The 14015-nt window shown below is 44.1% G+C and overlaps 1 protein-coding gene across 4 annotated transcripts in view; it reads left to right on the forward strand.

Annotated features, from left to right (window-relative positions):
• Invs (inversin) overlaps positions 1 to 14015 on the forward strand; it is a 155915-nt gene that overhangs the window by 115441 nt on the left and 26459 nt on the right. For all 4 annotated transcript variants that reach the window (XM_087548931.1, XM_087548932.1, XM_087548933.1 and 1 more), the window contains 5 exon segments: positions 294 to 465; positions 1596 to 1751; positions 2145 to 2374; positions 6752 to 6858; positions 11078 to 11290. In XM_087548931.1, the coding sequence (XP_087405057.1) occupies positions 294 to 465; positions 1596 to 1751; positions 2145 to 2374; positions 6752 to 6858; positions 11078 to 11290 (878 nt within the window).

Here is a 14015-nt window from a genome sequence, read left to right on the forward strand (position 1 = left end):
AGCCCTTCTCAGCCTCTGGCCCTTACAGTCTTTCTACCTCTCCTTCAGTATTTGCTGGAGTATATCCCAAATTTAAGGTGTTGAATGAGAAAATTAGATTATGTTCTTGAAGTGTTCCAGAAACAAAAACTAATATAAGGAGCAAGGTCATAGTAGTCTATGAAACTGAAGTTCTTTATCCATAAAAGAATCCAGGAAACCCTTGTCTTCCTCATGGAACCACACAGGTGCTTCATTACCATGGGCCAGACGTGCCCCACCACTGCGCTGTTTCCAATAAAGTCTTCTTGCAGGAAACAGTTAAGGTGTTTTTAACGCATCCTTCAGTGAGAGATGATTCTGACTTGGAAGGAAGAACATCTTTCATGTGGGCAGCAGGAAAAGGCAGTGACGACGTGCTCAGAACTATGCTCAGTTTAAAATCGGACATCGACATCAACATGGCGGACAAATATGGAGGCACAGGTAGGAACTGGCGCATGGGCTCATGGTGCTTCAGGTGCTGAAAAGTGCTACCAAGTTTATAATACAGAGACTTGAGATCACAGTTTCTAAGATGATGTTCTTTGGCTTAGCTTTTTACTTTTAAGCTTGAGTTTGTCAAGATCTTACTCCAAAGGCTTTATTTCTTCCAAGTATTATGGTTGAAATGAGTATCTCTACCAGATAACAATCAATATCTAGTTTATAGCTTTGGCTCCACCTTAGACACAAGATAGAAACTTGTCCCATCATTTACTTTTATATGTGTGTGTGTGTGTGTGTGTGTGTGTGTGTGTGTGTGTGTGTGTATAAACAGAAAATTACAACTGTGCATAGCTGGGGCCGTAGAGATAGCTCAGTGGCTAAGGCACTCAGCATGCAAGTGTGAGGACCAGAAACAGTGAATGGGGCTTGGAGGCCGGTCAGTAACCCCCAAACTTGGGAGGAGGAGACAAGAAAACCACAGACAAGCTGTCTGACTTGTGGAGTCAGAGACCGACCCTGTGTAAATGTGGTTGTAGAGCACAAGCAAGGAACTGATATAAACTTTGGGTCTCAACACATGTGTGCACACACATGCATATACATCTCAACATGTACATACATATGCAAAAACTGCATATTTCGTAGCTGCTAACACCTCACAATATGTTTTAAGGGACGTGCATATCTAAATGTATTCTCGAGTCCCATTGTTAGGCTCTTTTCTCAAGTTCAAGCAGTACGACTGCATATGGCTGTCTCGAGTTAGAACTTCCCATGACTCTAGAACCTTGACTGCTTCAGTCTTATCAATCCTTACCAGACCCCTGCCTCAGTTTTCCTTTATTAATAGAGACCTGTCTCTGCACACCCGTTACTAAGAGGCATGGTATTTAGCAGCCAGTAAAAGTGTCCTCACACTGAGTACAGCCAGAACTCAGCAGTGCCTCAGCACCCCCCCCACATACCACACCAGCATGAGCATGGCCAGAGCTGGGGTGCGGGAGGAAGGGGCAGAGAAAACCTGGATCGCGTTTAGCCACAGTGAGGTGGAAATCGTAAGAGAGACAAACATACTTAAAAGGTAAAATCACTGTGAGAGTCACCAGTGGCTTTGGCTTCCGCCTTAGCTTTACATGCCGCTGCCCTTTCTGGCCACGTCAGCACCGTGAAGTTGTTATTGGACAATGATGCCCAAGTAGATGCTACTGACGTCATGAAACACACTCCACTGTTCCGAGCCTGCGAGATGGGACACAGAGACGTGATTCAGACGCTTATTAAAGGTGAGCTGACACAAGGGCTTCTATTAGGGCTCACAGGAAAGATAGGCACTCCACACACTGGCCTGAATGCTTCCATTCACTCAGAGTCACATGTCAGAAAGTTCAGGAAGAGTGCCCAGAAGAACACTGTCTTCACCTGTAACCGTCTCGCCTGTCGGTGAGCATTGGATTTCAGGTCACCACTTTGCTCCCAGAGTGTCACTTGCATTCACTGAATGAGGCCCAACCTCTCCAAACATTAAGTTCTCTAGAGCTCTGGCACCAACAGTGTGATGCACAGAAGTATTGTTGGGGCGGGGGGAAGCAAAGCTGTTACAGGGCACTTTACGTTTCCGAGCTTCTGCCCCTTCCAGTAAACGCTGCCCGCACGTTCACTGCAGTCTGCTTTGCCAGGCGGAGCACGAGTCGACCTGGTTGACCAAGATGGACATTCACTTCTACACTGGGCAGCACTGGGAGGAAACGCTGACGTCTGCCAGATCCTGATAGAAAACAAGATCAACCCAAACGTGCAGGACTACGCGGGAAGAACCCCACTTCAGTGCGCTGCATATGGAGGGTACATCAACTGCATGGCTGTGCTCATGGAGAACAATGCAGACCCCAACATCCAAGACAAAGAGGTGGGAACCCTGGGCTTTCTGGGCTGCCAGCTCCATGGTGCATAATGTCCTTCTGTGTTGGGAATTGAGTAGAAAAGTTATCAATGTTCTCTTCCAGTGCTCACCACATCTTTATACTGTTTACTGTGTGTGTACACATATATGATATTTAAAATGCCTTTGTTCACTTAAAATTAGCACCAACATTTTCTCAGTTGATACCTTTCTCGTGAGCACCACTACTTAATACCCTGAAACACCAGGAGCTTTACATTCACAAATCGTGCATTCAGCCCTCACAGTGACCCAGTGAAGTAGTTACTGTCATGCACTTCACAGCGAGGAAACTGGAACTCAAGTAGCTTCAATGACAACTCTATAGTGACAGTCCTTGGGAGTGGGGAGCTTAACTTAAACTCTCCTGTGCAGTAATTAACTCCCATACATGGGCAAGTCTCCACCATTACAACCCTGCCAGAATGACCTCATAAATTATCTTTCTCCTTTTGGATTGTTCCCTCAGAATAATCCCTCTAAGGACATTACTGAGTCACAGTAGCAAATGCTATACAGTTGATCGGCTGTGACATGTAGTGTGTGTGTGTGTGTGCCGCATGTGCACACCAGAATCCTCAGAAAGGATTTGATCCACACCTCCTCCTCCGTGCAGTACCGGTTTCCCTCAGTTTCCCTAGCACTACTTTTGCAGGGCTGGCTTAACTCTAAAGGTACTGTCATAAGTCAGGTTTTCCAAGTCAGAAAATATTCTGTATTATCCACTGAGGAAGTGTCCACCACGATTGCTGTTGTGTGTAAAAATAACATGAGGAGGAGCTGGCAAGATGGCTGAGCAGGAAGGAGACAGCTGACTGCCGACAACCTGCGTGCTGGAGCAGGGGTGCGCGTGCTGGCTGAATGAATGAATGAATGAATGAATGAATGCTCTTAAAAAGTAAAAGTAGCATAAAGAAAAGTGCGTAAACTGTGGTCCTTGCCCCTAAATTACTGGAATGCATCATTTATAATTTAGCATGTTTTTTATGTTATGCTAAGTGGACAGTTTCTTACATGCTTTTATCAAGCAACTTTCCAGTTCTATTCACTTTTATGTGTAGCACTTTGGAATCCTGTTTTTGAACTGTCTAGGATCTCTTGTGTAGTTCTGAATGGGATTGGTGATGCTAGTTATCTTTAACTCTTCTGGCTTCTCAGCGATCTGGCCTCCAATACTTCACCATTTGCATGAGATTTTATAGTTGCTAAAATCATACTTAGATTTCTATCAAATATTCCTTGTGCATCTACCAATATGACGACGACATCCTTTTTTTCTTTTTTCTATTGATAAAGTGAATCGAGTTGACTGAATTTGGTTCAGATGTTAGCCTGCCTAACACTTGTAGAATGAGCCTCACTTACAGTGTGGTAGGTGTTCTTATATGTGGGTGGATTTTATTTACTGATATTTTAAGGCCTTGTACTTATGTTCATGGTAATTTCCCTTTCTTAGTGCTTGTCAGGTTTGAGTAGAAGGAGTTTCTAACCTTATGAAAAGGCTAGAAAGTATTCCTCGAGGAATTTGTGCTGGATTGATGTCACCTCTTCCTTAAGTATATGGTAAAACTTGTTGAAGTGCACTGATTGTAGAACTTTCCTAATGCATAGTAAGTGCCCCCCTCTTTGTGGCTAGACTATTCTGTGTCCTAATAATTTCCTTTCCACTTTGCTAAGTGCACTTCATTGGGAATTTTTCATTTTATTCAAAATTTCAGCTGTATTTGTAAAAGTTGGTCACACCTGCTCTTGTCTGTATCCTGTGTTAGGACTTACAGCTGTTTTTCCACTAAGTGTATGTAGTGGTAATATGCATTATCTCTCCTCTTTTTTTAACTCAGCCTGTCTTTCTCAGCCTTTTCCAAGGACATCTGTCTCTGTTGACTCTGCGTGTTGAGCACATCTGCTCTTTGAACAGTGTTCACTCCCATTTTTATTTCCTGCCACCGCTTTCCCCAAGGCCAGCTTACTCTTGGTTTGGTGGCCAGGGCCCGATTTTTAAAGACATGGTCTCAGGAGCCTGACTCTGGCCTTGACCTTACAGCCACACATGAGGTTGAACTCCCACTCCTCCTGCCCTCACCTTCTGAGTCCCAAACCTAGGGTTGTCGGTGCTCCCTTTAAATGTTTTCTTTTCTTTCAAAGACGGAATGTCACCATGCAGCTCTTCCTGGGACTTGTCATTTACCCCAGGCTGACCTCAGTCTCCTGAGCTCGGATGTTAGATTCTTCAGATGACAATTTAAGTTCCTAGTCTTTTCAGTCCTCCTGTCTACTTGTCTGTCACCCTGCCTCCGCTAAGCCCCGAGTCATCTCTGCTGCACGATTTGGCTAACCCACACCTTCGCTGTCATATGGTTAGAATATTCGCGTCTTTCCCTTTTCTTCATTTGCAAGTCTGCACATTATTTGGGAAACCACTGCCTATTTTCCAAGCATCTGGACGTTTTCTTACTTCATAATCTTAATTTGATAGCTTAGTTACCTATTGCTCCTGTGATAAATTAGCACCAACATTCAGCACAAATTAGTTATGTCACCAGAGTCTCACTGGGCTAAGAAACCGGAGTGCAGCAGGGCCGCCTTGTTTCGGAGACCTTGGGGAGAAGCAGGGTTTCTGTTCTGTTTTGTTTTGTTTGTTTTGTTGTTTTTTAAACATTCCCAGCATTTGGAGGTTGTCTGACTCGGAGCCATCCTCCAACTGTCAGAGCTGGCTGGTGCCAGCTCCCCAGCCCTTTCCCTTGGAGAGACCCACACAGTAATCCAGGATGACCTCCCCACTACAGGACAGCTGCTTTCCGAGCAGCATCACAAGTCAGGGGTTCTAGAAGTTATGAAAGAGACAGCCTTTCAGGGAAGAATATTATTCTTCTGAGACTTTCTTTAGGATCTAGCACGTGGCTGATTTTGGTAGACACTTCATATGTAACTGAGAAAAATTCTGACTCTGTCATGGTTTAATGCAATGCTTCATGTCTGTATACCAAACTTCAGGTTGTGTTACATACGTCTTCTATGTCCTTACTGTTCTCTTACGTGTTTCTAACATCAACCATTGTAAAATAAAATAACTTAAAATCTAACACTGTAAAAAATGAATAAATAACATTTTAAAACTATTTTTCAAAATTTACCATTATGACTTTGGCTATGATTCCCTTTAATGCAGTTCGCTTGTCTGATATGTTTATAATCTGAGTTAGATGTGTACATATTTAGACTTGGAATAGCTTCCTCTCTGACACCAACACTATAAATACCTTATTTCTTTTCTGCAGGATTTCATGTCTTTTTTCACTTTCTTTTTTTAGTTTACACCTAATTATTTGTTTGTATGTAATACAAGTATGCATACACACACACACACACACACACACACACACACACACACACACACACACATACACACAACCGCAGTCCTGTGATCGTGGGATCAAACTCAAGTCATCAGGCCTGGTAGCAAGCAACTTTTTATTTTTTATTCTTTTGTGACATTGAAAATCTCAAATACAAGCTATTTGTATTAGCCAGGGTTCTCTGGAGGAACAGAACTGATAAAATGAATATTCATTCAATTTAATAGAGATAGATAGATGATAGATAGATAGATGATAGATAGATAGATAGATAGATAGATAGATAGATAGATAGATAGATAGATAGATGGTGATTTATTAGAGTGACTTACAGACTGTGGTTCAGCTAGTCCAGCAATAGCTCTCTATCAATAGACAGTCCCAGAATCAAGTAGTGGTCTAGCCCACAAGGCTGGATGTCTCAGCTGCTCTTCAGTACATACCAGAATCCTGAAGAAGCAGGCTCTAATCCCAGGAACACGGTGAACTTGCCAGTGGAGGTAAGGACAAGCAGACAGAGAATAAGTTTCCTTCTTTGTCCTTTATATAGGTTGCCAACAGAAGTCATGGCACAGAGTTAAGGTGGAGCCTCTCATTTCAAATGATTTAATTAAGACGAATCCCTCACAGTACCTAGTCATTGGTGTTTATGTTAATCCCAGATGTAGTCAAGCTGTCAACCAAGAATAACACCATTTATTTTATTAAATTTGACTCAAATTGGTCTTGCCTCCTGCTTTCTGGTAGGGAAAGTCAAGGTCTGCGCTCTTGATTGGAATGTCCCCTGAGCAGTGTCAGATCTTCCTCAGACTCATCATGGGCATGCACCATGCCCTTCCACAGCGTGCTAATTGAGGTTACCTTCATCAAGAACTATCTTCTGTCTCTGTTATATACTTCATAGAATTCCATCCTTACTGTTGATCAATCATTTCTTCTGAGTTATAACCATGCGTCTCCAGTACAGTTGGTCTGTTCGTGCTTGCAGGGACGAACAGCTCTGCACTGGTCCTGTAACAACGGCTACCTCGATGCCATTAAACTACTGCTGGACTTCGCTGCTTTCCCTAACCAGATGGAGAACAATGAGGAGAGGTAAGTCGCTGACTGGGAAGAGGAGCGAGTAGAGTGTTGTTCACCTCACATCCTTCCTTTCAGATGAGAAAATATCTCAAGTTGAGATACTGGTTCAGAAACAGTACGTATACTCATAAGGAAATACCGCACCAAGCAATCCTGAGCCAGAGGAAAGAGCCCAATTGTCATCCGGCATCCACTTAGAACCATGGGAGTTCCACACCTGCTCAAAACTTTGGGTGGTACTGAGAGCAGGTTCACATCTGCAGGGGCAAAGGCTCTCTTCAAGCTCTCTTCATACTTAACATATGGCCAGTGAGATTCTGACTGGCCGGGTCAGGAATCCATCTAGGCCGGCAAAATGAGTTATATATGCAAGTCGTTTCTATTACTGGTGAGGATGTAATTAGTTGGTGGACAAAAGGCTGCATTGAGTGTCTGAAAACATGGAGAAGCTGGGACGAAACCGGAACATCTATAAACCCATAAACATTGCCTTCTGGAAGAGCACAGCTCACAGACATGCTAGGGTTGTCTGTCACTTGAGGACTCGGCCCCGTGAGGAGGCTCGATCACGGTTGGGAGTGTAGCTCCGTTTCAGGTGCCTGGGTCCATCCCCAGCATGGTCGGAAACGGACAGTGCCAGGTGAAGTCTAAGCAGGAGAGACTCTGGGGCGCTTGGATCTGGGAAGGTTCTTATAAATTGTATGGTCAGGTTTTCACATCCTCTTCCAGAGTCTGCCTTTGTTATGGAAGAAACTGAAGGTGCTTCTCTTTAAGCTCCAAATGGAAAACAGAAGGGGAAGATAAGAATCTCCCAAATTAGTGATTTCGTTAAAGAACTTCTAGGCCAAAAGGATGGCTCTGCAGGTAAAAGAACTTACTGCACAAGCCTAATGGCCTGAGCTATGTCATCAGAGCCTATGTCAGTTGTTCTCGGATCTCTGTGTTCTGTGTGTACCATGGCACTTGCTCACCCACATACTCACTCTCCCTCCTCCTCCTCCTCCTCCTCTTCCTCCTCTTCCTCCTCCTCCTTCTCTCTCTCTCTCTCTCTCTCTCTCACACACACACACACACACCCCACAGCATCTCGTCAATTAATTAATTAAAAAGAAGGATTTATTATAACAGTGTTCCTTCCTACCTAGCTGCTCTCTTTGTAGAGAAACAAGGAAACACTGTACTGGAGAGAGTGGCGGTGCCCCAGCCTGCCTCTGTCCCATAGCAGTGCACACGGATGTACACATGTAAGAAGCTGGCATTGCGGCTTATGCTTATTGACATTCTGGCTTGGGCATTCTGCTGAGCCCATCAGCCGGCTCCCGTGTGGCAGGTCCAATTGTCTGCTATCTCTCATCGGTGTCTACATTGCTTCTTGGCTGGTTACCATCAATGTAGTGCTAATTTATACTTCTTGTGCATAGACATTAACCAAGTGATGTACCCCAAATAGACATCATTTCTGCCAACTTCTTCTGGCTCTCAGTCAATAGCTATCTGACAGCCACTCTCTCATGTCAATGGGAATATGCACAGAGCTCGAATGTTTCTAGATGGAACGTGGGATAGAATGATAAAAACAACAGAGTTGCTGAAACACTAGATAGAAACGTCAGCCTTAAAACCTGGCAAGATATTTACATTATATCTGTTTTAAGCCAAGATCAATTGGATCAAAAATTCTAATGGAGGAGTTATGCATTATATTTTACTAAGAAATTCCTGCTAATTTTTGTTAGCACATCCTGGTGGCTGTGCCCATGTTATGTGTAGATGAATGCCGAGACGCAGAGAGGTGGACTGACAGGACTCCACAACTTGCTTTAAATTATTTCGGCAAAAATTCAAAGGGAGAAATTAAAAGAAATAGACAGAGCAACTAATCCTTACTAAATACACATATTGTATGCAAACTGATCTCACAAGCACTTCTCTTCTACTAGAATGTATTCAAGAGTTGATAGAAAAGGAGGTTATATTAAACCGGGAGCTACTTACAATCAATTATACTCTGTCTACATTCTGCACAAACTGGCTGCATAACTGTCAACAAGTTGCTTAAGTTTCCTGGGTCTCTATCTATAGAATGGAATGTTGCATTTAGTGACCTGTAAAGGTCAGTTCACACTGCTACCCTGTGTTCAGTGGCTCTCTGATAATCTCCATAGTGGATGTGCAGCCAGAAGACACAGTGTCCAATTCCTAGTTCTCCAGAGTTTACAAAATACCGTCTATTCATAAGTATCATTGGAGGCTACTTATTTACCATCCTCTCTTCCCCGAACAGTAGCGGCATGTTCGGAATGAGGTGCTGTGAAATGACCAGTTATTTTCTTCAGCTATTGGGGTTTCAGCGAGGAAACTATGCATGAGTCTGTTACTCACCCAACACAATCTCTAAGCTCATCTCCTTCTCGAAGCAACCAAACCACCCTTATTCTGCAAACCCTTCCTTTTATGCCTTACTGTAACTAGTAGGTACGTTTGGAAGAGAGATTTTCTTTTCAGTAGCCATTGTGTGGTTTTCCGAGTCTAACCTTGCATCCTTAAAACCGTCTCCTTTTCCCTCCGTATGTGGTGATCCATGGTTGTGTGGACTACCTCAGTCACCCTGCAGACTCTGCCTCAGTGTGCAGTTGTCACTGGGTCCTATGGAAGTGTTCACAGAAGGCAACCACAGCATCATAGCCCCTGCTGCAGTGTGGGTCCTGTGCTCCTAAGGGCAGCAGCTGGTACACAGGGACTGCTGCATGCTGGGCACAGGGCAAGCTCTTCCCGTTCCCACCCACTTTCCCATTCACTTTAACAGAGACAGCTGAGGCCCCAAAAGATCCAGTCTGCGGTTGGAAGTGACATTACTGCCATCATTGGGAGAACATTTTTACTTCACTTTTTATACTTTAATCCCATTCCAAGTCTTAAAACATGTATCACTTAAATGCTGTTTTTCTCTGTAAATTTTATTTTATTATTTAGCCTCATATTTATTGGTCCTTTTATGATTTTTAAGTTCCATATCACTTTTAGAAAGGACTTCCTGTTTACTATTTCTCCAGTCTTCCATGAAATCTTCCAGTACCTGTGTGGTCTCTTTTCTTCTATGTAGCTGTTTGCCCCATCGGGACTAGTTCAGTATATGATGCAATATACAAGACTCTTTAGCTGGGCGTGGCTTCACATATTTTTAATGGTTGTATCTTAGTTAGGGTTTTACTGCCGTGAACAGACACCATGACCAAAGCAAGTCTTAGAAGGACAACATTTAATTGGGGCTGGCTTACAGGTTCAGAGGCTCAGTCCGTTATCACCAAGGTGGGAACATGGCAGCACCCAGACAGTCATGGTGCAGGAGGAGCTGAGAGTTCTACATCCTCATCTGAGGGCTGCTAGCAGAACCCTGACTTCTAGGGTATTAAAGGCCAGGACTGGGGTATTAAAGGCCTTGCCCACAGTGGCACACCTACTCCAACAAGGCCACACCTCCTAATAGTGCCTTTCCGCTGCTTTAATGCTTCTTTTTGTAAGCATTAATTATTATAGAAAAATAATTCAGAGAACCTTTCAAACAGATGTGGGGAATCACTTGGAGCAGGGAAAAAAGGGACGTGTTCATGTGTTCGCATAGCCGCTACCCCAATGGTTCTCACCCTGTGGGTCTCCATCCCTTTGAGGCCAACAACCCTTTCACAGGGGTTGCACACCAGATATCCTGTGTATCATACATTTACATTATGATTCACAATAGTAGCAAAATTACAGTTAATGAAGTAGCAACAAAAATAATTTTATGGTTGGGGGCCACCACAACTTGAACTGTATTAAAGGGTCACAACATGAGGACCGAGAACCACTGCCCTAGCTTGTGAGCCAGCTCCCAGAGCTCAACTGCACAAAGGCTGAACCTGCAGCCTCTTGTTTTGTATTCCTTAAAGAAAAAGGCAAACAGACTTAAGTTTGGCCTGGGAACTCACCCATGGTAAAACAGGGGTCTTTTTTTGTTTGTTCATTTTTTTGAGGCAGGGTTTCTCTTTGTAGCACTGACTGTCCTGGAACTCACTCTGTAGACCAGGCTGGCCTCGAACTTAGCAATTCGCCGCTGCCCCTTGAGTGATGGGACTAAGGTGTGCAGCACCTCCTCCTGGCTGAACAAAGGTCTTTATGTAGGTGCTAATTCATCAGCTTCACTGTGCCTTGAATCACAATCCATTCTAAATCAGTCTTCCTCTAACTTCAGGTACACACCCCTTGACTATGCATTGCTTGGTGAGCGCCATGAGGTGATCCAGTTCATGCTGGAACACGGTGCCCTGTCCATCGCAGCTATTCAAGACATCGCTGCCTTCAAAATCCAAGCGGTCTACAAAGGATACAAGGTCAGAAAAGCCTTCCGAGACCGGAAGAACCTCCTCATGAAGCACGAACAGCTGAGAAAGGACGCTGCAGCTAAGTACGTGTGAGCCACTGAGGTGGCCGTGAGCTGAGGAGGGAAGCTGGGTGGAAATATGGGGGCTCTGGATGGATCAATGCCTCTGGCACCTAGCTCTGCCCTCCCTCTGCCTTCAGAGGACTGAGGCCTGAACGAAGGAGGAAGACCCAGCATAGAGCAAGCTACCAAGAGAGAGCTTACCTTCTTGCTCCTCCTGGCATGTGTGGGTGTGTGTGTGTGTGTGTGTGTGTGTGTGTGTGTGTGTGTGTGTGGTGCATGCAGGAACACATGTGTACATACTTGGAAGGGCCAAAGGACCACAAGTGTCAATCTTTGAGTGCTGTCCACCTGGTTTTGAGACAGGTTCTCTCACTGACCTGAAGCTTGCTAAATAGGCTAGCCTGGCTGGTCAGAAATACCCCAGGATCTGCCTGTCTCTGCCTCCCCAGCACTGAATTACAGGTATGTAATATATGTAATATACCATGTGTAGCTTCTTTTTTAAAATAGAGTCTCCCTATGTAGAATAGGTAGGCCTTGAACTCACAGAGAACTGCTTCATGGGTCAGGAGAATAAAAGTGTGCACAACCACACCCTGCCTGCTTTTTAAAAACATGAGCTCTAGGGGTTAAACTCAGACAGTCATACTGGAGTGCAAGCACTCTTAACAGCTGATCCATCGCCCTGCCACCTCTTTGTTTTTTTGAAAGGAACTAATATCTAACCTACTTTTGCTAAATGGATGATAAATCTAGTTTTGATTTAACTAAGGCAACCACATGTGTAGGTAATTGGCCCTTCCTCCCCATTTCCTAACAAACCAGTGTAAATACAGTTAGTTGCCCCATGTGCATGGGGAGGAGGCAAGGAAGTCAGGACTTCCTGCAAATTCTAAGAACAATGGATACTCAAAATTGTTACATAAAATGGCAGAGTATTTGCCTAATATAATATTAATGTCATGTAAATTGTTGTTACAAAGTATCATTTAGGGAACAATCTACAGTGTTCATCACACAAATGGTACTTTTTTCTAAATTTCCAATCTGTGATTAGTTAATGACTGCTACAGAAATATTCTAAAAATCTGAACCTTATTATATTGACAAGTACTCTGCTGATGCAGCTGTAGATGAGTGTCCCTGGAGGCTAACTCCCCGGCTGTATCTTGAGATTCTCCAAGTCTTGAGTCCTCAGCTCTTGAATATTTCCATCTTTCCCACAGTAGAGAAGTGTAAGTGTGATAAAGAACAATTAAAAAAATAAAAGAGATACTTGGTGCGAAGTGAAAGGATGCTATGCATTGGGATGCTAACTGTAACGTCAGCCCTCCATTGGTAAGCTTGCAGGAAACACGGAAAACGTTCTGTGACTCTGAAGACACGGAAATAGTGGGCATCTTAGTTTGGGTTGCTGTTGCTATAATGAAATACCGTGACCAAAGCAACTCCGGGAGGAAAGGGTTTATACTACTCACATTCCCACATCACAATCCATCATCAAAGGAAGTCAGGAAAGGAACTCAAAAAGGGCAGGAGCCTGGAGGCAGGAACTGACAGTGAGACCATGAAGGGACGCTGTTGACTTGCTTGCTCTGTCCATTAGCCTGGATGTCTGAGCTGGTCCTCAGTAGACCATAGAATCCCAAAGAAGTAGGCTGTAGTGCCAGTGGAGGAATGAACTTGCCAGCAAATCAAGGCCAAGCAGGCAAAGAGCAAAAGCCTCCTTCTTCCACACCTTATATAGGCTTCTAGCAGAAGGTATGGCCCAGATTAGATCTGAAAGACCTGTATTAAGGCATGTCCTTTCCCAGCTCAAAAGATCTGGATTAAAAGTTTGTCTTGCTACTTCCAAGATCTAGATTAGGAGTGGATCTAATATCCCTCACAGGTGTGCCCTCCACCCTTGGGCTTTATTTCTAGATGTAGTCAAATTGGCAACCAGGTATAGCTTTCACAGCTGCCAGCTCAGGGAATAACATATTACAACCTTTTTTAATGTTATACCCATATTTACATGCTGTACATGTGTTCCTGTGTGCACATGCATACTGTGATTGGAAAACTGAGGACATCCGTGAGTTTCAGTCTCAGGAACACTGATCACCTCCTTTGGTGTAGGGTTTCTATTAGAGTGGAGCTCAGTAATTAAGCTAGATTACTTAGCCAGTGCGTCTCAAAGGTCCTTTGGTCTCTACATACTCACCACTGGATTTTCAAAAGGGCACCACCATGTCTGAATTTTTACATAAATTCTGGGAACCTAAATTAAGGGCCTCATGTTTGCAAGGCTCTACAGCGTGGGCATCCCTCAGCCCACCTCAAACCGCCTTTCTAAGCAGGTATGCACTCCACTCTCAGCTTGCAGCCTCTCCCCTCTCCACGAGGCTGGCTTCACTGTTAGCCAAACCCTCTGCACACCTTTGTTTTATCCTTCGGTAAAAGTCCTCTGCATGTGGGAGACAGATGTAAGGAAACAGTTCACATGACAGTGTGCTTAGCTGTAAGTGAATGCTCTCTCTATGGGATGGGATGTTGTACCAGAAGGGGGCCTCATTAGCGGGGTTGTTGAAAGATTTCTAGTAAATGCCTGACACGTTGGGTCCACCAGAACCTGTGCAGATCCCCCCAGACTGTGATAGTTTTACTTACAGACTTGGACCTAAGATGCTGTGAAAAGTAAGAATTCAGGATTCAGTGGTGTTACCTTGAAATGTGGTATTTCCCCGGATGAGACCCTTATATC

Source organism: Rattus norvegicus, chromosome 5 (genome assembly GCF_021556685.1).
Source record: "Rattus norvegicus strain SHRSP/BbbUtx chromosome 5, alternate assembly SHRSP_T2T, whole genome shotgun sequence".
NCBI lineage: Eukaryota > Metazoa > Chordata > Mammalia > Rodentia > Muridae > Rattus > Rattus norvegicus.